This window comes from Heloderma suspectum, chromosome 1 (genome assembly GCF_057233095.1).
Source record: "Heloderma suspectum isolate Gila_16-S chromosome 1, 16-S_ref, whole genome shotgun sequence".
In the NCBI taxonomy this organism is placed as follows: domain Eukaryota; kingdom Metazoa; phylum Chordata; class Lepidosauria; order Squamata; family Helodermatidae; genus Heloderma; species Heloderma suspectum.
The window spans coordinates 399292594-399317776 of NC_139458.1; the positions used below are offsets into that span (position 1 = coordinate 399292594).

General features: G+C 45.4%; 1 protein-coding gene across 1 annotated transcript in view; it reads left to right on the plus strand.

Annotated features, from left to right (window-relative positions):
- The window catches only part of USH2A (usherin), an 809138-nt gene that overhangs the window by 58386 nt on the left and 725569 nt on the right, over positions 1 to 25183 (plus strand). The window contains exons 6-9 of the mRNA XM_084828794.1: positions 1264 to 1558; positions 6643 to 6827; positions 17606 to 17827; positions 23647 to 23740. Of these exons, the coding sequence (XP_084684920.1) occupies positions 1264 to 1558; positions 6643 to 6827; positions 17606 to 17827; positions 23647 to 23740 (796 nt within the window). The remainder of the gene's footprint in view (positions 1 to 1263; positions 1559 to 6642; positions 6828 to 17605; positions 17828 to 23646; positions 23741 to 25183) is intronic.

The window sequence follows — 25183 nt, forward strand, 5'->3', positions numbered from 1 at the left end:
TAAGACAGTGCGATTTGGAACTGTACCTCTGTGTCCATGAATTCAAAGAGGGCTTTTCATTGGCCCCATTGGTTCAAGCTGATTGAATTCCAAGATATTATGCTAAAAAACCAAGGGGTTGCTCTAGCTAAGCTCTGGCACAATTTCCATGCACAATGGGATCTTCCTTCCCCAACCTATTACCCTCCAGATGTTTTGGACTACAACTCAGGCCCAGCCAGCAGGGCCAATAATCAGGGCTGATGGGAATTATAATGCAAAACATCTGCAGGGCATCTGGTTGGAGAAGGTTGCCCTAGAATATAACAGAACCCTGATTCCCTCCTGCAGTTCACGTACAGGAACCAAACCAGGCCATTATAGAGAATAGGAGACCCATACTTCCTCCCATAACCATGTGCAATCTTTTACACACACACACACATACACCCCTTACAATTTACTTATGCTGGGTTGGAGCCGGGATCTGCCTTCCACGGATAAAAGGGCTCCACTCACCAAAGGTACCTCTCCCTGATTTTGGGGGATCCCCCTGCACTACAGCTTCTAAATCTGGATCCAACCCACTATGTTTCATCATTATTATTATTTATTATATTAGATAGTGAGCTTCTCCTTAGGCTATTTTACGCTAGCTGTTCCATCTGCCTATCAATGATAATTTATTTTATTTATTTATTGCATTTATACCCCGCCTTTCTCCCTCTCGCAAGGAACTCAAGGCGGCTTACATTATCCTCCTCCTCACCGTTGTATCCTCACAACAACAACCCTGTGAGGTAGGTTGGGCTGAGAGTCTGTGACTGGCCCAAAGTCACCCAGTGAGCTTCCATGGCCAAGTGGGGACTAGAACCCGGATCTCCCGGTTCCCAGTCCGTCACTCTCACCACTACACTACACTGGCTCTCAGAATTCAATAAGAATTATAATCAGTGAGTTTCCTCAATTCTTTAATGATATTCTTGTACTGTTATGTGTGTTGTTCTTTGTTGTTGCCTCTACTGTTAACTTTATTTCAAAATAAAATAGAATTCTGTGGAATAAGTATTAATAACAACATATGGAATGACTGGTGACCCTACATGTATCAGTAATGTCTGAAAAGGCCCTGTCTCTTCTGCCCACCACCCTGATGGACATTAATAGCAGGCCCTTGAGCAGGACATTTGTGGCTGATCCCGTCATATCTGTGTTTTACAAATGATGCTTGCTGTTCCCTTTGTGGTGTGCCCAGTTGATTTTTATTTATTTCTATTATTCTAGAGACATTTTTGAAGTACATTCTGGAAAATTTCCTCAACTCCACACTCAGCCAGAATGTCGCTGTCCTGGAAGTCACCCAAGGGTGCACCCTTTGGTTCAGAGGTACTGCATCCCAAATGGTGCTGATGACACAACTAATGACAGAGTGCTCAGACTAAACCCTGAAGCTCACCCTTTGAGCTACATCAATGATAATGATATTGGAACTTCATGGATTTCATCTGTATTTAGGACCACTGAACAACTCAGTCATGGAGTAACTATCACAATAGACTTGGAAAATGGACAATACCAGGTAATTTTAAAGTTCCCCTTTCCAACATGCTATTGATTGACCGAAATGGAAATTCATTGATTTACAGTCAGGGCCAGAAATATTGGAACAAGGATAACTCTTTTGGCAGTTGGCCTCTGTACACCACCACATTGAAGATGAAAGGAAACACACCCAGATGGGAGCGAAGTCAGGACTTTCAGCTGTAAGTCAAGGGGTTTGACAAAAGTAGGGATGGCGGAGAATTCCACCATGGATTCCAGTGAGGCCGGATTCTTTAGAATCTGGCCCCCCGGAATCTGTGACGGAATGGCCTCCTCCCCCCCCCACACGGAATCCCCCCGGGACGGCACTTACCTGGGGCGGATTTGGCGGCGGTGGCTGGTCTCCCGGCTGGCTGTGGCAGGGCAGCTGCCGCCGCCATTGCCATCCTTGGACCGTGATAGGCTACATAAGAATTTACGTAGCCTATCACGGCTAACCTCAAAAAAAAGAGAAAAAGCCTATCACGGTTGTCTGGCTGGATGCAAATAGTGGCCGCTATGGCGGCTGACATTTACGTCTGCACCAGGCTGTCCGCGGCCGGAAATCCGGCTGCGGATGGCCCTGGCTGGCTGCTCTGCGGCCTGGCCGCGGAGCGTAGCCAGCTGTTGAGGATTCCGAGGGGGAGGACCGGATCGCCTTCCCCCCGTCGAGGATTCCGCGGGGAGGCACGGAGCAAAGGTAAGTGAGTTTCGTGCATCCCTAGACAAAAGTGGGGCACTAACCATTCAGGAAGGACAGCCAGTAGCATACACACACCTCCATTGTTGGTGGCTCATAACTAATGGAACGAATGGCTGACAAGCAGCTGCTTGGCCAGGTGTGGCCTGTTTCCTGGGTACCCCATGACCAATCAAGCAGATAATAGTCCTAATATCAAATAGCGTTCCCTTATTTTCGCCGTAGTCTACGTAAATCTTTACGTAGACTAGACGTGTCAAAATAAGGAACGCAAATGGCGGCGCCCATGGGCCGCTGCCATTTGCGTACGTGCTTTTTTCCCCCCCCCAAAGTCACCCGTGATAGGCTACGTGACGATTTACATAGCCTATTATGGCTGACTTTGGAAATCTAGCCGTGATAGGCTACATAAATCGTTACGTAGCCTATCACGGGGTCTTTTTTTTTTTTACTTTTTGTTTCGTGGCCGGGGAGACGGGGCGCTTTTCCCCGGCCTGAATTTTCGCCGGGGAGGTGGGAAGCCTCCCCCCCGGCCTGAATTTCAGCCGGGCGAGGCGGGAAGCCTCCCCCCCCTCGCCTGAACTTCGGGGGGAGAAGTGAAGCGCCTCCCCCCCACTGCGAAGCCAAGCTGCGAAAAGGTAAGTGACTTTCGTACATCCCTAATGGCTGCCAATGGAACCGGGTCACTGGTGTTTATTGATGACCTAACTGCTGATAAAAGCAGCAGGATGAATTCTGAAGTGTATAGGGCTGTACTTTCTGCTCAGATTCATCCGAATGCTGCCAAACTGATAGGACGCCGCTTCATATTGCAGATAGATAATGACCCAAAACATATAGCAAAAGCTACCCAAGAGTTTCTCAAGGCAAAGAAGTGGGATGTTCTTCAATGGCCAAGTTAGTCACCTGATCTCAACCCAATAGAGCATGCTTTTAACTTACTGAAGACGAGACAGAAGGCAGAAAGACCCACAAACAAGCAGCAGCTGAAGGCAGCTGCAGTAAAGGCCTGCCAAAGCATCTTGAGGGAGGAAACTCAGCATTTGGTCATGTCCATGGGTTCCAGACTTCAGGCAGTCATTGACTGCAAAGGATTTTCATCCAGTTATTAGAGGTGATCCTTAAGTTTGAAATGATGTTGGTTTGTTCCATTACTTATGAGCCACCAACGATGGGTGTGTGTGTATGCCACTGGCTGTACTTCCTGAATGGTTAGTGCCCCACTTTTGTCAAACCTCTTGAATTACAGCTGAAAGTCCTGACTTTGCTCCCATCTGGGTGTGTTTCCTTTCAACTTCAATGTGGTGGTGTACTGAGGCCAACTGCCAAAACAGTTATCCTTGTTCCAGTATTTCTGGCACTGACTATACCTTGCTTTGATTGGTTCATCAAAAGTACAAGGGAATTTCAAAAGAACCAGAGCTAACTTTCAGTTATATTTAAACTTAATAATTAGTGATATCAGCTGGTTGCTTTGACGGAATAGCCAGGTAAACACATCACTCTTTTTCTTCCATCTTCCCTTATATATATATAACATTGTAGTAATGCAGTGGTTTTCAAGCACTCTACCTTCAAGGAACTCTTCCTTACCAGTTTGCCTTCTAGGAATTGTGGGATATCTTGGGTGACAGCACATTCTGCTCACATAAGAATAATACTGGCCTCACCTGCTGGACTTCACTGTTCTTGGACTTTGTTCTAGGATGCATAATGCATCCTAGAACAAAGTCAATGCACTGCTCTGGCTATGTGTTGCATGGAAGATCAGTTGTTGTTAAGTCGTGTCCGACTCTTCATGACCCCATGGACCATAGCACGCCAGGCCTTCCTGTCCTCCGCTCTCTCCCAGAGTGTGCTCAAGTTCATATTCATTGCATCGGTGATGCTATCGAGCCATCTCATCCTCTGCCGTCCCCTTCTCCTTTTGCCTTCAATCTTTCCCAGCATCAGGGTCTTTTCCAGGGAGTTTTCTCTTCACATTAGGTGGCCAAAATATTGGAGCTTCAGCTTCAGTAGGAAGATCAGTACTGGTGAGCAAATTATCTATCATGGAAGCCTGTCTGCTGTTACTGACTTTTTTTAATGAAGTGCTATGATAGGCTTCTGAGGAACTCTTATTATTTATTTATTTATTTGATATATAAATTGCACCTCCACCTACCAGGTGCCTAGGGCAATGTACAATAAAAACATTCACATAAAACCAAGAAGCACAAGAGCAAAAAAACTATGCTATAGTATAAGAGTGGCATTAACATTAAAATTGAAGAACAAAAGAAACAGCAACAGTACAACATCAAATGCCTAATGAACAAAACAATCTTTACTGCCTGTCTAAAATAAAATAAAGAAAGGCCAGTCTCACCTCCTTCGGGAGGGGAGGAAGTTCTACATTCGAGATGCTGCTACTGAAAAGGCCCTGTCTCAAGTACCCACTAACCTATCCTCTTTAACAGCGCCTTTGATGATTATTGTAAATTACAGGCAGGTTCAAGTGGAAGGAGGCAGCTCTTCAGGTATCCTGGCCCCAAACTGTTTAGGTTTTTTGAGGATAAAACCAGCACCTTGAATTGTGCCTAGAAACAAACTGGAAGCAGGTAGGGATGGCCGAACTCACCCCGCCTGTGCCGCGTGCCAGACTCCTGCCGGCCACCTGATCCTGTTTGCCGTGTGCTGTGAGCTGCTGGGTGGCCTGTGGGCACCCAACAAGCATGCATGGCATCCCACTGCTCTGCCAAGCTGCCATTTTGCAGAAAATGTCATCTCATCCTTTACATAAAGGGCCCTTTTGCACAAATGGTGGCCATAAATAGGTCCATTCACACAAAATTACATCCCTAAATGGTCATTTACAGTAGTAAATGGCTTGTAATTTTATGTAAATGGGCCTATTTACAGCCACAATTTGTGGAAAAGGTCCCTTTATGTAAAAGGATGAGCTGCCATTTTCCACAAAACGGCAGCTCAGTAGAGAAGTGGGGACCGCCGTGCTTGCCCAACCATTGTAATTCATAAATTACAATGAACGAAGAGTCAGACACGACTTAACGACTGAACAACAACAACAGGATCCAGATTGGTATAATCTGATTGGTAGTTATTTGAACAATGCAAACATGATTATTAGTCCTGGATTTCAAAGAAGAGGTATGGTGGAATGTTGGCTGATTGGCTGGAGTGGTCTGGCTGGAACCAATATAAAGAGCTTTGGAGAGGCATTTGGGGAAGAGTTGTCTAAGGAGTTGGTGAACAGTCTTTATGGGGAGTTCATGAGGTGTTGCTATGACAGTCAGCCAGAAAGATTTCAGCAGCAGCAGGACTGGGAGAGCATGGAAGGCAGACGCTGAGGAAGGTCTATAACTGTGGAGAGGAAGACTCCAGAAGCAGCCTTCAGGGGAAAGCTGGGGCCTGAGTTGCACTGGTCTGCAGACGGAGCTGCTGCTGGCCCCACCTGAAGACTTCAGAGGCATTCTGGTGAACAGCCTTCTCGTAGGATTTGGTAGCCAAATCCTACCATAATGAAGACTTCATATCAAGACCTCATTGGCAAACCTGTGAGTTAACTGGGATGGACTTTGATAGGGGAATTGGTATATATGATTGGTTAGGGTTAGAATCTAAAGCTTCCATAGCCAGATTCTGGTGGCAACAGTAACATCCTTAAATCCTTTTAAAGAAGCAGTAACAATAACTTAGTAAGTTATCTTGTCTATCCCTTCTTAATAAAATATACTATACCTTTAGTTTTGTTTTGTCTCACCCATATGCTTTCCTATGTTAGGCATAAAGATGGTTTAATAACTAAAATGGTCTAAGTTTCATGGTGGCAGCAGAATTGGATGATGGGATAAAAATTTGTACAGACAGTATAAATATTTTTTTAAAAACAATCTACAATCCACCTAAAGGTGACTATAACTAAATCCTACTGCATTAAATGGAACAAATTAGTCACAGCTATCTAAAGTCTGAGAAGGGCTGCCTATAGCGCAGTAGTAGAGGACTTGCTTTAAGTCCAAGTCCAGTTAAGATTCCATTCCTGGTGCCTCCAGATAGAGCTGGAACAGCCCTGTCTAGGGTGTTAGAGAGAGGATACTGTTTAGTGTAGACCAGCCTTCCCCAACCTTGATCCCTCCAGATGTTTTGGCCCACAACTTCTAACATCCCTGACCAACTCCTATCACCCCCAGGCAGGGGATGATGGGAGCTGTAGGCCAAAATATCTTGAAGGATCCACGTCCAATGATCTAACTTTGTATAAGGCATCCTCCTATGTTCCTAAAGTGCAATTATTTTCATAACCAACTTTGGTTAAATTAAGGGTCAACAGGTATATCATTGTCTTCCAAATGACTTCATATTTTGCTGTTGATCTGTAGGTCTTTTACATTATACTTCAGTTCTTCAGCCCACAACCTGAAGCAATAAGGATACAAAGGAAAAAGAAAAAGAATTTTGATTGGGAAGACTGGCAGTACTTTGCAAGGGACTGCAGCATGTTTAGAATGGAAAACAATGGATCGCTAGAATATCCAGACTCCGTCAACTGCCTCCAACTTCCTAGGTATGAACAAATAGTAGGGATGGGCGAACTCGCCAGAGCCCGCCTCACTCAGCACTCACTGGACCCCTGCCAGCCACCCAACTCAATTTGGCGCACCGTGTGATCTGTGATCACCACCCGGCAAGTGGTGCGCAGTGCCCCCCATCCCGCAAGCTGCCATTTTGCATAAAATGGCAGCTCAGCTATTTATGGAAATTTCCATTTGCATAAAATGGCAGCCGTAAATAGCTCCATTTACAGAAAATTACAGGCATTTATGCCTGTAGTTTTGCATAAATGGAGCTATTTCCAGCCATCATTTTATGCAAATGGCAATTTTTGTAAATAGCTGAGCCACCATTTTTATGCAAAATGGTGGCTCGTGGTCAAGCATGCTGAGTCAGGCAAGCACAGGGATCTGCGGACTGGCCTCTGGAGTGCCAGCCAGTGAGAAATTGCCAAGCTAGAGCCCCAGCTGGACTCCCGTGACATCCCTAACAAATAGTGACCTCCCTAACACTGCAAGAATCCTGGCCATGGATGAAATGGGATCTTATTCAATCAAGTAACATCCGTAATGTATGCATGTAACATAATCTTGAACCTTGCATGAATATTCATAATCTTGAACTTCACATGTACAGTATGAGATCATTAGCAACTCTCAAGCCATGGGACTGGGTTTTTTCACAGTTATATTTGTTTGGGAATTAAGTGCAAAACAGGGTGAGGTATGAAGCCATAAATTACAATGAACGAATGCTTAAAAGATGTTGGAAAGAGCATTTACACTATCTGGTCAAGTCATAGCCTGCACAATTTGACTAGGGTGAATGAACTTCAAAGTCCCACCTTGACCTCAAATGCACTCTTGGAACAGTTACCATCAGTAAACCCGATATTTCATCTGGATTATTAATAGCAAGTACCCCACAGACTTGCTGGAAAGATGAATGAGACAGTAAGGTATTTGGTAAAGCACTTTGTCTATTAAAAATACTATATAAATTATGTTATTTTCATAATATATTATATTGTTGTATATCATTAAGTTCATGGGAGACTTGATTGTCAGGGGCTTCTTAAAGGTGAAGCATTTTAGAGGTGGACAAACCTCACAAAAACGGGACAGAGAAAACACATTGGCCCTGTGTTTATTGGGCCAGCCTACACAAAAATGCCTCCTTGGGAGGGCTTCTGCCTGGACAGGTGGCCAAGAAATATTTGAAATAATATTTTTTTAAAAACCTGGGTACAAAGAGTGACAGATTCATGCAAAAGTTTCTCCCTTTTCAGTGCCTGACCTTATCTGATACTTTGAGACTTCTGAATGTAGAACACACCTAAGAAGCTATAAACTCTCCTTTAGCCCAACCAGACATAGTTGCATTGGCTGTCCAAGAGTTGTCTTGCCTTTATAAGAGCCCCATTTTGCATAGTGGAAGCTTTTATTTCTTTCCTTTCCTTTCCTTTCCTTTTTTTTTCTTTTGTTAAAGTCTGCCTTCAGCCATAACTGTCTGATTGCACCAACCCTTGGCAGAATTCAGAACATAGTCAGCATCAGAACTGTGTAGAACGTGTCTGAAAAGCCATCAGGGAACATTCCACCAGGTGCAATGGCTGTTTGTTTTGCTGTTTTGTTTTTATTTTTTTGCTGTTTCAATCTTGGCAGCTAGGCTTTTAAAGTGTCAGCGTCTTTCTCTGGGCTTTCACAATTCAACATTCTAAGGGAGGAGCAAAAGGTCATTGAGGGTACATTCGTTTTCAGCAAAACATAGTTTGCATTGTTACCTTTCAGTGGGAATTGAGAGGAACATAGAATTGCCAGATTCATTGACTGAGCAAAGGGTAAGGTTTTGGTAAATGATCAAATCAGTATCTTTTCTTAAAACGTCTACAACAATTGCCAACATAAAAATTAGTGCATTTTAAAAAAGGAATTCAAGAGCTAATGTGTGAAATGCTGCCATAAATGTTTTATAATGGAACATTGTTTTCCCTTCAATTACATGACATAAATGATAATAGGAAGTGATTCAAGTGAGCGATGTTGTGCAGAGAAGATGTACAGTAAACCTAATTTAAAAATACCCTCTAAAGACTTATGTGTATTCATTGTACCACAGGAAGCATTAGGTGGTAGTGAACAAGAAGCTACCCTATTTTAATTTTAAAGAAGAAATTAACAGAACACATTACTTGCTCTTCTAAAGACCTAAATCAAACTTAGTGAGCAGAGAGACATTTTAGCAAATGTACTGCTTTGAGTGTTTATCATACAAAGCTAGTTGGACTTTTTGAATGACATTGCATTGACTTGTGACTAGGGATGTACGAAAGTCACTTACCTTTTCGCGGATTCTGTTCATGGGGGGGGAGGCATTCTGTCCCTCCCCCCGGAATCCTCGATGGGCGGGGAGGCGATCCAGTCCTCCCCCCCGGAATCCTTGACGGCCGGCTGTGCTCCGCAGCGGCTCCGCGGAGCAGCTGGCCAGGCCTGGCCAGGGCCATCCACAGCCGGATTTCTGGCCGCAGAGGGCTCTGGGTTAAAAAACAAACAAAACGCGTACGCAAATGGCGGCGGCTACGGCCGCTGCCATTTGGGTTCCTTATTTTTCGCCGTCTTAGTCTACATCAATATTTACGTAGACTAAGATGAAGAAAAGAAAGGGGAATGCAAATAGCGTAGCGGGCACTATTTGCATTCCCCTTTATTTTCACCATCTTAGTCTACGTAAATATTGACGTAGACTAAGACGACCAAAAATAAGGAACGTAAATGGCGGTGGCCGTAGCCGCCACCATTTGTATACGTGTTGTTTTTTTTAAACCCAGCCGTGATAGGCTACGTAAATCTTTACGTAGCCTATCACTGCTATGTAAAAAAAAAAGAAAAGACAAGACTGCAAATGGTGGCGGCGGCAGCCGGTCAGAAGACCAACCACTGAAGCCGCCGCTGGAGCCGCCAACGTCTTGAACATCCGCCCCTGGTAAGTCTTGTTCCGGGGGGGATCCGCGGGGGGTGGGGGGGCAGGCCGTTCTGCCATGGATTTCGGGGGGCCGAATGCACTGGCATTCGGCCTCACCGAGATCCGTGGCGGAATTCTCTGACATTCCTACTTGTGACCATTAGTGATTTATAACAGTGCATCTACTTGTGGATTATCACAGAAGGTCAATACAGAGACGAGAAGGACGAACTTAAAGCAGAGAATTAGGATATACAGCATGGGGACATAGTGATGTGGTCTCCATTCATTCTTAACTGCGAATGGATGGATCTGTCAGTCTCAGTCCCACCAATATTGCTGGGGGTTTGTGAGGTCAAGTTTATCCCATTTCTTCATGATTGCAGCACTGCTGTTTTTACATGTACATGGATATTCGTACTATATTTGTGTGCATTTTTCCTAATCTACACATTATGTATGCATTTTTAACATATACATTCCTGAAATGCAATTTTGTGCACACTTTTGTGCATACTTTTCTCAAATATAAACATTTTGTGTGCGCTTTCCCTAATATGCACATTTTTATATGCATTTTCCCTAAGATGAGCTGCATTGGAAAGCTTGTAAAATATGCATTTCAGATTTCAGCTCTGTCTCACAGCTCACTGAAAGGCTTGGGGGATACTAAACTTAAAAGTAAAAGACTTATTATTTTGTACAGATATGGTAAAGCATTACATTCCACTATTTATGCTATTTGTAATTTCTGTATATGAGAAAAGGCTGTAAATTATTTACATTTACCAAAATTAGTCAAGGTAGCATAGTTTTCTGGAAGTAAAAGAAATGGAATATTTGTGTGTGTGTGTGTGTGTGTGTGTGTGTGTGTGTTTTGGGGGGGGGATCACCATATATTGTAAATTTTTCCAAAATGTTATCAGACATGCTCTTCTTAAACTTTAGCTCCTGAAGTTAGACTGAGTCCAGGTAATCCTAGAGTTTATTACTCTTTCTAGCTTTTTTTACTCCTGCTTGAAATAAATACATTCTCAAAAAGCAGCTGACTTATGCTGATGACAGGACAAATAAATATGTCAGTTTTGCTTAATCCTGCATTCACTTTTTTAAAATGTCAGGTTCTTTCCATCCCAAATACAAAGAAATTTGAAAATATTCATCAATCCTTATCAAAACTGAACTGAAACAAAATTCACACTCAAAATTCAATAGATACAGCTATTCCCAGCCTGGACAGGACCCTGTTGCAGTTGCCTGTCATATAGCTATTAAAGATGAGGAGCCTGTCAGAAAAAAGAGGTGGCAACCCTAATTCAGCACTAACATGGCTGAATACACAGGATTTCAAACCCAGTCTTTTAAGAGCGAAGCACTCAAAGCTAGGCATGGTGGAGAATTCTGCCATGGATTTCAGTGAAGCTGAATGCACTGGCATCCGGCCCCCCAAAACCCGTGGCGGAATGGCCTCCCACCTCTCCACCCCACGGAATTCCCTCCGGGATGAAGCTTACCTGGGGCGGATGTTCCAGAGGTGGCAGCTCCAGCAGTGGCTCCAGTGGCGGCGGCATCTGGTCTCTCGGCCGGTTGCTGCAGATGCAAATGGCGGCCGCTGTAGTGGCCACCATTTGTGTCCTGCCAGGCTGCCATGATAGGCTACGTAAGTATTTACATAGCCTATCACAGCAAAGAACAGGGGCGCAAACAGCAGCGGCTACGCTGTTTGCGCCGCTGCTCTTTCCGTGATAGGCTACGTAAGTATTTACGTAGCCTATCACAGTAAAGGCAGCTACACAAATGGCGCAGTGGCCGCCATTTGTGTGGCTGCCCTTACCGTGATAGGCTACATAAATACTTACGTAGCCTATCATGGCAGCCTGGCAGGATGCAAATGGTGGCCGCTACAGCGGCCGCCATTTGCGTCTGCAGCAGCCGGCTGTGGCTGGAACTCCAGCTGCGGACGGCCCTGGCCGCCGGCTCCACGGAGCTGCTGTGGAGCAGAGCCAGCCCAGGGAGGATTCCAGGGGGAGGGACAGAGAGCCTCCCCCGCACTGCAAAATGCAAGCTGCGAAAAGGTAAGTGACTTTTGTACATCCCTACTCAAAGCCCTGAGCCTGGATGAATGAATTTCCATTTCTCTCACATTCTATTTCTCTCACATTTGAATTCTTGTTGTTGTTGTTGTTCAGTTGTTAAAACGTGTCCGACTCTTCATGACCCCATGGACCATAGCACGCCAGGCCTTCCTGTCCTCCGCTCTCTCCCGAAGTGTGCTCAACTTCATATTCATCGGTGATGCTATCTAGCCATCTCATCCTCTGCTGTCCCCTTCTCCTTTTGCCTTCAATCTTTCCCAGCATCAGGGTCTTTTCCAGGGAGTTTTCTCTTCGCATTAGGTGGCCAAAATATTTGAGCGTCAGCTTCAGAATCTGTCCTTCCAATGAGCAGTCAGGGTTGATTTCCTTTAGGATTGACTGATCTAACCTCCTTGCTTCCATTTCTTCCCCTTTTTTATGCCAGGAAGTGATGGGGCCAAATGCCATGATCTTAGTTTTTTTAATGTTGAGTTTCAAACCAGCTTTTGCACTCTCCTCTTTCACCCTCAACAAGAGGCTCTTTAGATCCTCCTTGCTTTCTGCCATTAGGGTGGTATCATCTGCATATCTGAGGTTGTTGATAATTCTCCCGGCAATCTTAATTCCGACCTGTGATTCATCCAACCCGGCGTTTCTCATGATGTACTCTGCATATAAGTTAAATAAGCAGGGGGACAATATACAGCCTTGTTGTACTCCTTTCCCAATTTTGAACCAATCGGTTGTTCCATGTCCGGTTCTTACTGTTGCTTCTTGACCCTCGTACAGGTTTCTCAGGAGACAGGTAAGGTGGTCTGGTGCTCCCATCTCTTTAAGAATTTGCCAGAGTTTGTTGTGATCCACACAATCAAAGGCTTTAGCGTAGTCAATGAATCAGAAATAGACGTTTTTCTGGAATTCTCTTGCTTTCTCCATGATCCAGCAAATGTAGGGATGTACGAAAGTGACTTACCTGTTTGCAGATTATGTTTATGGTGGGGGGGAGGCGTTCCGTCCCTCCCCTCGGAATCCTCGATGGGGGGGAGGCGCTCCGTTCCTCCCCCCTGGAATCCTCGAATGGCCAGAGCCGTCTGCAGCTGGATTTCCAGCCGCGGAGGGCTCTGGGTAAAAAAAGCACAAAAACCCGTGTACGCAAATGGCGGTGGCTACAGCCGCCGCCATTTGCGTTCCTTCTTTTTGGCCGTCTTAATCTACGTAAATCTTTATGTAGGCTAAAACGGCGAATCAAAAGCGGACGCAAATAGCGCCCGCTACGCTATTTGCATTCCCCTTTATTTTCGCCGTCATAGTCTACGTAAATATTTACGTAGATTAAGATGGCCAAAAAGAAGGAACGCAAATGGCGGTGGCTGTAGCTGCTGCCATTTGCGTACGCGAGTTTGTTTGTTTTTTAAACCCACCCAGCCATGATAGGCTACGTAAAGATTTACATAGCCTATCACGTCTTTTTTTTTTTTACCAAGACTGGAAATGTCGTCGGTGGCAGCCGGTCAGAAGACCAGCTGCTGCCGCCGCCCGGAAGATCCGCCCCAGGTAAGTCTCATCCCGGGGGGGATCCGCAGGGGGGCAGGGGGGGGCAGGCCGTTCCGACACAGATTTCGGGGGGGGGTGAATGCAGTGGCATTTGGCCTCTCTGAGATCCGTGGCGGAATTCTCTGCCATCCCTAAGCGAATGTTGGCAATTTGATCTCCAGTTCCTCTGCCTCCTTGAAGCCCACCTTGTACTTCTGGTAGTTCTCGGTTCATATACTGCTGAAGCCTAGCTTGTAGGATTTTGAGCATAACCTTGCTGGCATGTGAAATAGGGATGTACGAATCCCTTACCTGGCTCCGCGCAGGGGCATCTGTGGTGGTAGAGAGACGCTCCGTCCCTCCCCCTGGAATCCTCAACGCGGGGGAGGCTCTCCGTCCCTCCCCCTGGAATCCTGCCCGGCTGGCTCCACTCCGCGGCCAAGCTGTGGAGCTGCCGGCCGCCCCTGGCCATCCGGAGCCGGCCATCCGGCCGCTGGGCAGCCCTGCAGGGATGCAAATGGTGGCTGTCGTAGCCGCCGCCATTTGCATCCCTGTATTGAGCCATGATAGGCTATGTAAATACGTAGCCTATCACGGCCTCCGCAGGGACGCAAATGGTGTCCCTGCGTTAGATGTGATAGGCTACCTAAGTATTTACATAGCCTATCACGGCTAGGAAGAGGAGGAAGCGAATGGCGGCCAGGACGGGAACAGGTAAATGCTCCATTTTGCACGCCTTTCATGGGGTGGGGGTGGCGGGGACTTCGTCCCGCATGCCTTTCGTGGGTTGGGGGGGCAGGGGCTTCGTTCCGCAATGGATTTGGGGCGGCCAAATACACTGGCATTCGGCCTCGCCGAGATCCGTCGCGGAATTCTCTGACATCCCTAATGTGAAATGAGCGCAATTGTACGGTAGTTTGAGCACTCTTTGGCATTGCCCTTCTTTGGAATTGGAATGTAAACTGACCTTTTCCAGTCTGGAGGCCACTGCTGAGTGTTCCAAATTTGTTGGCATATTGAGTGCAGCACTTTAACAGCATCATCTTTTAGGATCTTAAATAGCTCAGCTGGAAGACTGTCATCTCTGCTAGCTTTGTTGTTAGTAACACTTCCTAAGGCCCACTTGACTTCACTCTCGAGGATGTCCGGCTCAAGTTCAGTGACCGCACTATCATGGCTATCAGGGACATTCAGATCTTTCCTGTATAGTTCTTCTGTTTATTCTTTCCACCTCTTCTTAATCTCATCTGCTTCTGTTAGGTCCCTGCCTTCTTTGTCCTTTATCATGCCCGTCTTTGCACAAAACGTTCCCTTGAGATCTCCGATTTTCTTGAAAAGATCTCTAGTCTTTCCCATTCTATTGTTTTCCTTGATTTCTTTGCATCGTTCATTTAACTCCTTGCTATTCTCTGGAACTCTTCATTCAGTTGGATATATCTTCCCCTTTCTCCCTTGCTTTTTGCTTCCCTTCTTTCCTCAGCTACTTGTAAAGCCTCATCAGACAGCCACTTTGCTTTCTTGCACTTCTTTTTCTTTGGGATGGATTGAGTTGCTGCCTCCTGAACAATGTTACGGATCTCTGTCCATAGTTCCTCAGACACTCTGTCTATCAGGTCTAATCCCTTAAATCTATTCCTCACCTCCACTGTATATTCATAAGGGATATGATTGAGGTCATACCGGAATGGTTTAGTGGTTTTCCCTACGTTCTTCAATTTAAGCTGAAATTTTGTGATGAGAAGTTCATGATCTGAGCCACAGTCAGCTCCAGGTCTTGTTTTTACTGGCTGTATAGATCTTCTCCATCTTTGGCTGCAAAGGACATAATTAATGTGATTTCGATATTGACCATCTGGTGATGTCCATGATGTCAGCATGTTCTCTTGGCAAAACTCTATTAGCCTTTGTCCTGCTTCATTTTGTACACCAAGACCATGCCTGCCTGTTATCCCAGTTATTTCTTGACTTCCTACTTTAGCATTCCAATCCCCTATGATGAAAAGGACATCTTGTTTGGTGTTAGTTCTAGAAGGTGTTGTAGGTCTTCATAGAACCGATTAACCTCAGCTTCTTCGGCCTCAGTGGTTGGGGCGTAGACTTGAATTACTGTGATGTTGAATGGTTTGCCTTGGATTTGTACTGAGATCATTCTGTCGTTTTTGAGATTGTACCCCAGTACTGCTTTTTCCACCCTTTTATTGACTATGAGTGCTACTCCATTTCTTCTAAGCGATTCTTGCCCACAGTAGTAGATATGATGGTCACCTAAATTAAATTTGCCCATGCTTGTCCATTTTAGTTCGCTGATTCCCAAGATGTCGATGTTCAATCTTGCCATCTCCTGTTTGACCACCTCCAGCTAGGGATGGCGGAGAATTTCTCCACGAATCTCAGGGAGGCCGAATGCCAATGCATTCGGCCCCCCGAAATTGGCAGTGAAATTCTCCGCCACCCCCTCGCCCCCCCCCGGGATGGGACTTACCTCATGCGAATGACCCTGTCGGCGGCGGGTCCCGGCAGCATTTCGGCAGGGGCGGGGGCGGCGGCAGGTCTTCCGACCGGCTGCCGCCGCCGCCATTACAAAGTAAATGTAAAACCCCCCACACACACGTGTAAATGTAAAAAACCCCCACACACCATGGGCACCGCCATTTGCGTACGTGCTTTTTTTTTCCAAAGTCACCCGTGAGGCTACGTAACGATTTACGTAGCCTATCATGGCTGACTTTGGAAATCTAGCAGTGATAGGCTACGTAAATCGTTACGTAGCCGATCACGTGTGTGTGTTTTTTTTAAATTTACTTTTTTATTTTGCAGCCGGGGAGACGGGGCGCTCCTCCCCGGTCTGAATTTCGGTGGCGAGGGATGGGGCGCCTCCCCCCCCGGCCTGAATTTCGGGGGGAGAACCGAAGCGCCTCCCCCCACCGCGAAGCAAGCTGCGGGACCAGGTAAGTAACTTTCGTCCATCCTTACCTCCAGCTTACCTTGGTTCATTGATCTTTCATTCCAAGTTCCTAAACAATATTGTTCTTTACAGCATCAGATTTTCTTTTCACCACCAGACACATCCACAGCTGAGTGTCCTTTCGGCTTTGGCCCAGCTGCTTCACTCTTTCTGGCGCTACTTGGAAATTCCCTCTGCTCTTCCCCAGTAGTATATTGGACACCTTCCGACCTGAGGGGCTCATCTTCTGGCGTCATCTCTTTTAGCCTTGTGATACGTTCCATGGGGTTTTCTTGGCAGGAATACTGGAGTGGGTTGCCATTTCCTTCTCCAGTGGACCACATTTTGTCAGAACTCTCCACCATGACCTGTCTGTCTTGGGTGGCCCTGCATGACATAGCTTATGGCTTCACTGAGTTACACAAGCCCCTTCGCCACAATAAGGCAGTGATCCATGAAGGGGAATTGATCAGTACATCTAAGAAATTCACTAATTCCAGATTTAAATCATGGAGTTTTAAACAGAAATGAACCGTGTGTGGCTTATGCTGGAGGCCTTGGTGCAAATATCTTGATTTAAATTATTTTTAAACAACAAGGCAGTGATCCATGAAGGGGTTTGAATTCTTAGTTCCCCTCAAATTCAATTTTTTAAAATCTTAAATTCTTTCCATCCCAACAACTATTTGTTGCTGCTGCTTTTAAGTTCTTTTTGAGCTGTGAGTGGAGATGGTCCATCATTTCCGTAAAGCCGAAGAAAAAGGGTATGATGTTCTTATCTGTAGGACTGGACTAAAGATGTCAATTTTAGTGTCTTCCATTCTTCCAATGAAAGGCAATTCAGGCTTATTTGTTTACCCTTCAGCATTTGGTGGAATCCTACAGTGAAACAGATCCACTGCAATATTTTTCAGATTTTTCTTGTCCTTGAAACTTAGGTAGATATTAGTATTTCTTCTCTTTCACCCTCTGCTTTCTTTGCAGTTACTAGATCTGCAGAGAAAATGATTAACAAACCTATTAACAAACCTATATATCATATTTCCACTTTCAGATTTGTAACTCAGTACAGAATGTATTCTTTATATATAAATGATAGTTGAGATTTAAAAACACAGCACTAGAATTCTAGGATATCTTAAAAAAAATTATGTGCCTCTGGATTTAATCAGGCTATCACATTTTTCCTGATAAAAGTTGTATATGGGCAGCTCTATAATGCTTTACAAATGTAAGATATTCTGTGCAGATACTTATTTTGTTCCTCTCTTTTAACAGCATTACTCCATATTCCCGTGGAAACCTTACTTTCAGTGTTCTCACTCCAGAACCAAATCGTCGGCCGGGATACAATGATTTCTACAATACTCCCTCATTACAAGAGTTTGTCAAAGCCTCAGAAGTAAAGATCCATCTACTTGGCCAGTATCATACTACTGTATCTTGGGTTAACTTTGGACATAGATACTACGGAGTGGATGAAATTACTGTCAGTGGGAGGTAGGTAACTTTTTGTTCTATTTAAAAATGAAGTATGAGAATGAGAGTCAGTTATTAACTGTGGTTTTACGCTCATGTAAATGAGGAGCAAATTGCATTGATCTCAGATCCAAAATATTCTTTTGCCCCATATCAAATAAATATCTAACTTTTTAGATAAATAATTATTTAACACAATTTTATCTGTCAACAATGCTTTTACATTTTGGATTTGCTAACTATTACAGACAGGTATGTATGATTGAAAGCCTGATTGAAGCTTTGCTTCAGTGGCACTTCCAGTTTTTATTATGGGTTCCCATATATGGCAGTTATAATGGTCTTAATAATGAACTAATCTCTTTGTCTTAGTTAGTTTTTCCCTTTAAAAATGGGGCTTCTGTCAGCAAAAGTGTTGCATTATCTGTGACTGACAACTTTATTGTGTATGTTAAGTCAGAAGTCTTGGTGAAGGCATAATTACGCCCTGTAAATAAAATGCAAATTAAGTAATGACTGAGTCCTAGTGAAAGATGTGCTATTATTTATTTTTTTAGCTGTGGATTTTATGTTTTAAAAGAATATGTATTAAGCCAGCTTTTTTAGTGAACAAAATCAATTTGTTGTTATTAGTTGAAGTGGTTATACTGTTTTGTTTTGATTCTACTTTAATATCTGGAGGGAGCAATCCTATGGCCGCTAGTCAGCGGCTAGATGGCCATAGGATATGTCAGTTTCCAGGAACCAACCTTCCCCCCCTCCCATGCTCCCTCTCAGGCATCTCACAATGGCTCCGTGCTCCGCACTTGGAAGAGGAGCACGGAGCAGCGAAAACAGGGTGTTCTGGGGGGCGTTCTGGGGCAGGGAAGGTGGAAATGCCGGTACGACACATCCTATGTGTCATCCAGCAGCGGCTTCCCCCGCTCCGCCTTCCCACAGCTAGACAGCTGAAATTGGCTGTCTAGCCAAAAATGCAGGATGACTGAAGCGCAGAGGGGTCATCCTGCATGCTTCTCCTGCCCTGCATTGGATAGGCGGTCACCTCTGAGTTTGGAGGTGGCCGCCTATCCCCATATGATTGCACCCTAACTCTTTCGTCCATGCCCTGGATATTTGGAGAAGGCAGGATACAAATCTTTACAGTAGATAAATCAATATAGATTTTCCTCTACATTCATATAGTGTGACAGTCAGAAATGGTGAATTATATTGTGTATAATTGACATTTTTGTAGGGATGTAAGAAAATCACTTACCTTTCAGGGATTATGCTGATGGTGGGGGGGGAGGCGTTCCATCCCTCCCCCCGGAATCCTCGCCGGCAGGGAGGCGCTCTGTTCCTCCCCCGCCCGGAATCCTGGCCGGCCGGCTGTGCTCCGCAGCAATTCTGCGGAGCCGCCGGCCGGCTCCACCAGCAGCTGGACATCCGGCCGCTGGCTAGCAGGGACGCAAATGGCGGCGGCCGTAGCCACCGCCGTTTGCGTCCCTGCAGTCAGCCGTGATAAGCTACGTAAACGTTTACGTAGCCTATCACGGCTGATTTTAAAAAAACAAACAAACGCGCGTACGCAAATGGTGGCAGCCATGGCCGCCGCCATTTGTGTTCCTTATTTTGGCATGTCTTAGTCTACGTAAACATTTACGTAGACTAAGACAGCGAAAATAAGGGGAACGCAAATAGCGTAGACGCTACGCTATTTGCGTTCCCCTTATTTTCGACGTCTTAGTCTATGTAAATGTTTACATAGACTAAGACGTGCCTTAATAAGGAACGCAAATGGCGACGGCCATGGCCGCCACCATTTGCGTATGCTCTTTTTTTGTGTTTTTTTTTATAGTCAGCCATGATAGGCTACGTAAACATTTACGTAGCCTATCACGGTGTTTTTTTAAAATCTAGCCATGATAGGCTACGTAAATCTTTACGTAGCCTATCACTTTTTTTAAAAAAAAAAACCTGGAAATAGGGGTGGACGAAAGTCACTTACCTGTCGTCGAAGGCCGTTTGCGGTGGGGGGGAGGTGCTTCGCTGCTCCCCCCGCGAAGTTCAGGCCGGGGGGGGAGGCTTCCCGCCTCGCCTGGCCGAAATTCAGGCCGGGGGGAGGCTTTCCGCCTCGCCCGGCCGAAATTCAGGCCGGGGAGGAGGCGCCTCGCCTCGCCCGGCCGCGAACGCGAAAGTAAAAAAAAACAAAAAAAAAACGCCCCCTGATAGGCTACGTGACGATTCACGTAGCCTATCACGGCTAGATCTGCAAAGTCAGCCGTGATAGGCTACGTGAATCGTCACATAGCCTATCACGGGTGACTTAAAAAAAAAAAAGCGCGTACGCGAATGGCGGCCCCCATAGGGAGCCGCCATTCACGTTCCTTATTTAGTCGCTGTAGTCTACGTAAATGTTTACGTAGACTACGGTGAAAATAAGGGCAACACAAATAGCGTTGCCCTTATTTTCGCCGTAGTCTATGTAAACATTTACGTAGACTACAGCGACCAAATAAGGAACGGGAATGGCGGCTCCCTATGGGGGCCGCCATTATCCGTACACACTTTTTTTTTTTTAAGTCACCCGTGATAGGCTACGTGACGATTCACGTAGCCTATCATGGCTGACTTTGCAAATCTAGCCGTGATAGGCTACGTGAATCGTCACGTAACCTATCAGGGGGCGTTTTTTTTTTTTCTTTCATTGCAATGGCGGCGGCGGCAGCCGGTCGAAAGACCGGCTGCCACTCCCGCCTCCCTCGAACACCCGCCGAACCGCCGGCCGGACCAGCCACCGGGAGGGACATTCGGTGAAGGTAAGTCCCGTCCCGGGGGGGGGGTCCGCGGGGCGGGGGTGTGCGGAGGATTTCTCCCCGAAACTTGTTCGGGGGGCCGAACACGTTGGCGCTCGGCCCCCCGAAGTTTCGGGGAGAAATTCTCCGCCATCCCTACCTGGAAATGGCAGCGGCAGCAGCCAGTCGGAAGACCGGCTGCCGCCGCCGCCGCTGCCGAACCGTTGCCGCGGCCGCCAGGAAGATCCGCCCAAGGTAAGTCCCATCCTGGGGGGTGGTGGGGGGGTGGCGGGCCGTTCCACCACCAATTTCGGGGGGCCAAATACGCTGGCATTCGGCCTCCCCGAGATCCGTGGCGGAACTTTCGTACATCCCTACATTTTTGGCACATGCACCAATAGAACAATAAGACTAACACTGTGGTGTCAACAAGTGATCCAAAATATGTACTTGCTCAGTCCCAATCTGGAAGAAATGAGTTGTTCTTAAATCCTATGAAAATCAGATGGTAAGATTTACCTGAAACCAAGTTAAACACCTTTAATTTCCTTGGGACTTAAGCATATTTAACTTCCTTTGGACTTGTCCCATATGAGAAGGTATTTACCTTCAATTGCCTCATCCCGGAAGAACACATTGACTTCACTGGTGTGACTGAGACCTTGTTGGATGACGGAGAGGATGTAAACCTGTATCAGATATATCCACCAGAGTATCAGATACAGCACCAACCGCAGTTTCAGGGTAGAGGAGGAAGACTTGGTGTATAAGGATTCTATCTTTCTGGTCAGGTACCTTTATTCTGCCAGTTTTGAGTGCCTGTACCTTGTGCTGGGAACCCAAGATGGTTCTGGGACTCTATTGATGTACCATCTACTACGTGGCTCATCATTTTCCCAAGCTGGTGTAAGTAGCCTCGGGGCTGGTGTTGAGAACCCTGGTAGTCTTGTGGGATTTCCACATCCGTGCTGGGGCTGTCTTGTCTAGAGTGGCATGAGATTTTGTGGCTGCTATGACTGGCATGGGTTCATCTCAACTAATATCAGGCCCAACTCATGTGGCAGGTCACACTTGGCATCTGGTGTTCTAGAGAGGATGATCTTTGGATAGAGCAGCTGGTAATGATCTATTGTCACAGACAGATCAAGTTGGATCTTCAAGCTACCTGTAGCCCCCACAGGGGTGGCTACCCTCTGATGAATCCAAAAAGTTCTCAGAAGTCTTTGGAGAATTTTCCGGCTGTCTTAGGCAGTGCCAAGGCCCTGGTTTCTGCCTGGAATGGGGAGATGACCTGGGCCAGAGATATAGGCACTTCCAAATGCCCTTGACCAAACTGTAGAATTGTACTGCTGAGCACAAATTTGATGAAGACCACAGTGCTGTGTGTGGTGATAAACACTTTTGCACCACACCAGTTTCCTGACTTAAACTGAATTTCTTAAGCTAATAATCTGCCCTAAGCTAATGGCCCAAATAGCAACTTGGGAAGGGGCAATTTAAATCAAGAAAATGGCATGGAAGGAAAGGGTAACTGCTGTCTTCTTCAGTACTGTGTTCTTTGTCTAATCGCCCCTCCTGCTTCCTCCTCAGCTGCTTTTAAAAGAAATTAAGAGATAGGAGTTTGGATTATGGATGGGAGTTTTGATCATGGATAACCAATGTTTCATCTAGTTCAGGGGTGAGCAGAAGGTAGATCCCCAACTGTTTGTGGCTTCAACTCACAGATAGGCATGTATGAGAATTTCATTTTATTTGCAAAACATCTGAGCATGCCCTGTTTGAAACCCCAAACATGGTCGTGAACAAGTATCCACTGAAAATATTTGCAAATTGCTGGACATGTGCTCACATTCAATTTGCACATCTTTCCCAGTTCACTTTCGCGCAAATTTCTTAATTGGCGCCAGTTTCCTAATTGGTGCTAATTTACTCTGTAGACTGAATCAGCTCACTTTAGTCTATGCAGGAAAATTGCACAAATTAGGACATGTGGGGAAATTTGTGCAGATTTCACATTTGATTGGTGCTCAATTTGCTCAGTTTTCCAATTCACGCAGGGTGGGCAGCAATCCCAACAGCAATCAGGCATGAGTTGAGTGATGAGATGACATTTAGAGAATCCTAGCAATTTTGAACATCAGTTGTTTGTCCATCCCTACTCCCAGAAGCCCCTGCCAGCAAGGCCAAAGTCAGGAATGCTGGGAGTTGAAGCCCAAAACATCTGGAGATTTACTTTCTGCCCTCCATTGATCTGTTTAGAACTTCAGTATTCTCTGTGAGTGGATAGACTGCTCAGAGAAGGACATGTTATAGACATACTCTGTCATAGTTAGGAAATTCACTTCCCAAAGAGGCCTTCTTCACTCTATTTATAATTGTAGGAGTTTGTTTAAAATCTTCCTGTTTTGTCAGCATTTGGCAGGGTCACTAAGCTTATACTTGTTTTTAGTGGAAAGACTCTTATCAGGCTGCTGTTAGGATTTTAACTGCTTTCTATGTGTTAAGTGTTAGTGGCTTTGTTTTTATGATATGCTTTTATTTTGTTGTAGTTGTTGCTCATCATGAGCATCCATGAGAAGGAAAAGTGCTCTATGTTTTTACTTGAATTGTTTTACACCACCTGATGACATTTGTGGAAAGGCAGTATATAAATATGGATGATTAATAAGCAAATAAATAAATACGAATACTCAGTGTCTTTAAGTTGTGGAGTTACAGGTGGAAGGGGTAATGCTGACAACACATGTGTTAACTGTAATTAATAATTAAGGCCTTAAATCTGCATAGTATGTAACGAAAGCACATAATGCACATTTGATCACTTAATAGTTGGTCTACAACATATCCTGTCAATTTGCTCCCTTGGAAAGCAGCACTTAGTTGACATTTATAAATGCTGAATGGAGAGAGACATGAAATGGTTACTATGCTTAAAAGCCCTTTTCTGATATGGTTATCCTTAACAGAAGCAGACAATTACATTCATGACAGTGTAAAAATAACAGGAAGATGCCTTCTCAAGTGATATATCAATGCTCTTTTCTCAATAGCTTTATTTTTGTACAGGTGTAATTGTCTTGGCCATGCGGATCATTGCGATACAAGTACTAACCCATACAGATGTATTTGCTCCAAGGAAAGCTACACAGAAGGCAACAACGTGAGTTTGTTTAAGTTAGAATGTCAAGTTCTCCAGTTTTAATGTCCGGAGATTCCAAATTCTATTTTGGCACAAATCTGGACTGCGCACAGATCTTTTATTTGTATTTGCCCCATTTCATGCAAACATTTTTGAAGGGAGGGAAAATTCTGGAGCATGGTCTGCTTAGCAGGAGCAATTCCCTTTCCAGCAGAAGGGAAACAGATTGCACTGTGCATTGTTTGGTGTAAAAAGCATTGTGTTTGGGGAAAAACGAGGCTGATGCCAGTTTTGGATTACAACTCTACCACAACTTTTATTTAACATTTACAACCAGTACATACTTCATCTAAGTTTGGTGAATGGGGGGCAGGGTTCCTCTCCCCCCCCCACCTTGGAACTGGCTTTGCTATCCATGCTGCCCATTATGCCACTAATACAGATGCCGCCTCTGTTCCAGGGAAGCCCTCCTGTTGCTGTGCAGAGTGCTTGGGGACAGGTGCATAGCTCCACCAGCTATAGGCCTTACCCTCCCCTCTTTCTCTTTCCCACCTTTCGTGATGAATATTTGTATCAACTGTGAAATATTTACACATCTATTTATGTATTTATTTATAACATTTATATACCACTCCACATCAAAGATTTCAGAGAAGGGAAGAACAAGATAAAAGAATAAAACCTCATAATTACAACAATTAAAACATTTTAAAAGAACAGATTCTGAACTTAATAAACTACAGCTGGTCACTCAGGGAAGGCCTCTCAAACTAGCAATGTCTTCAGGAGATGTCGAAAACAACACAACGTTGGTGCCTGCCTGACCTCCGAAGGCAGGGAATTTCATAGGAAGAGGGCCATTGTGCTGAAGGTTCTTTTCCTGGTGGACTCCAACCAGGCCATAGGTCCATGTGGAACCACTAGGAGCAAGCCCTCCGATGACCTCAGTGACCGGGCAGGTTGGTAAAGAAGAAGGCACTCTCTCAGGTATCCTGGTCCCAAGTTGTTTAGGACTTTGTACACTAGTACTGATACCTTAAACCTGGCCTGGTAGCAAATAGGCAGCCAGTGCAGTTCCCTCAGCAAAGGAGTTACATGCTGAAAAGGGGCAGCTCCTGACAAGCTGCGCTCCAGCTTCCGGACCAGCCTCAAGGGAAGCCCCACATAGAGCACTTTGCAGCAATCCAGTCTTGAGGTTACTAATGCCTGCACTGCTGTGGCCAAGCTATCCCTGTCCAGGAGAGGCCATAGCTGGTGAACCAGCCGAAGCTGGTAAAAGGCACTCCGAGCTGCAGCGGCCACTTGGGCTTCCAATGACAGTGATGAAATGGGGGGCTGCCCATTCACAAAATGGCTGCCATGGGGGGCACGGCCAGGCACAAAACACCCATTTAATCGAAGGCAAACTGATGAGACAAGGAACATGGCCAAGAAACTGCGTACAAAGCAGACAAGGGGGCTCAG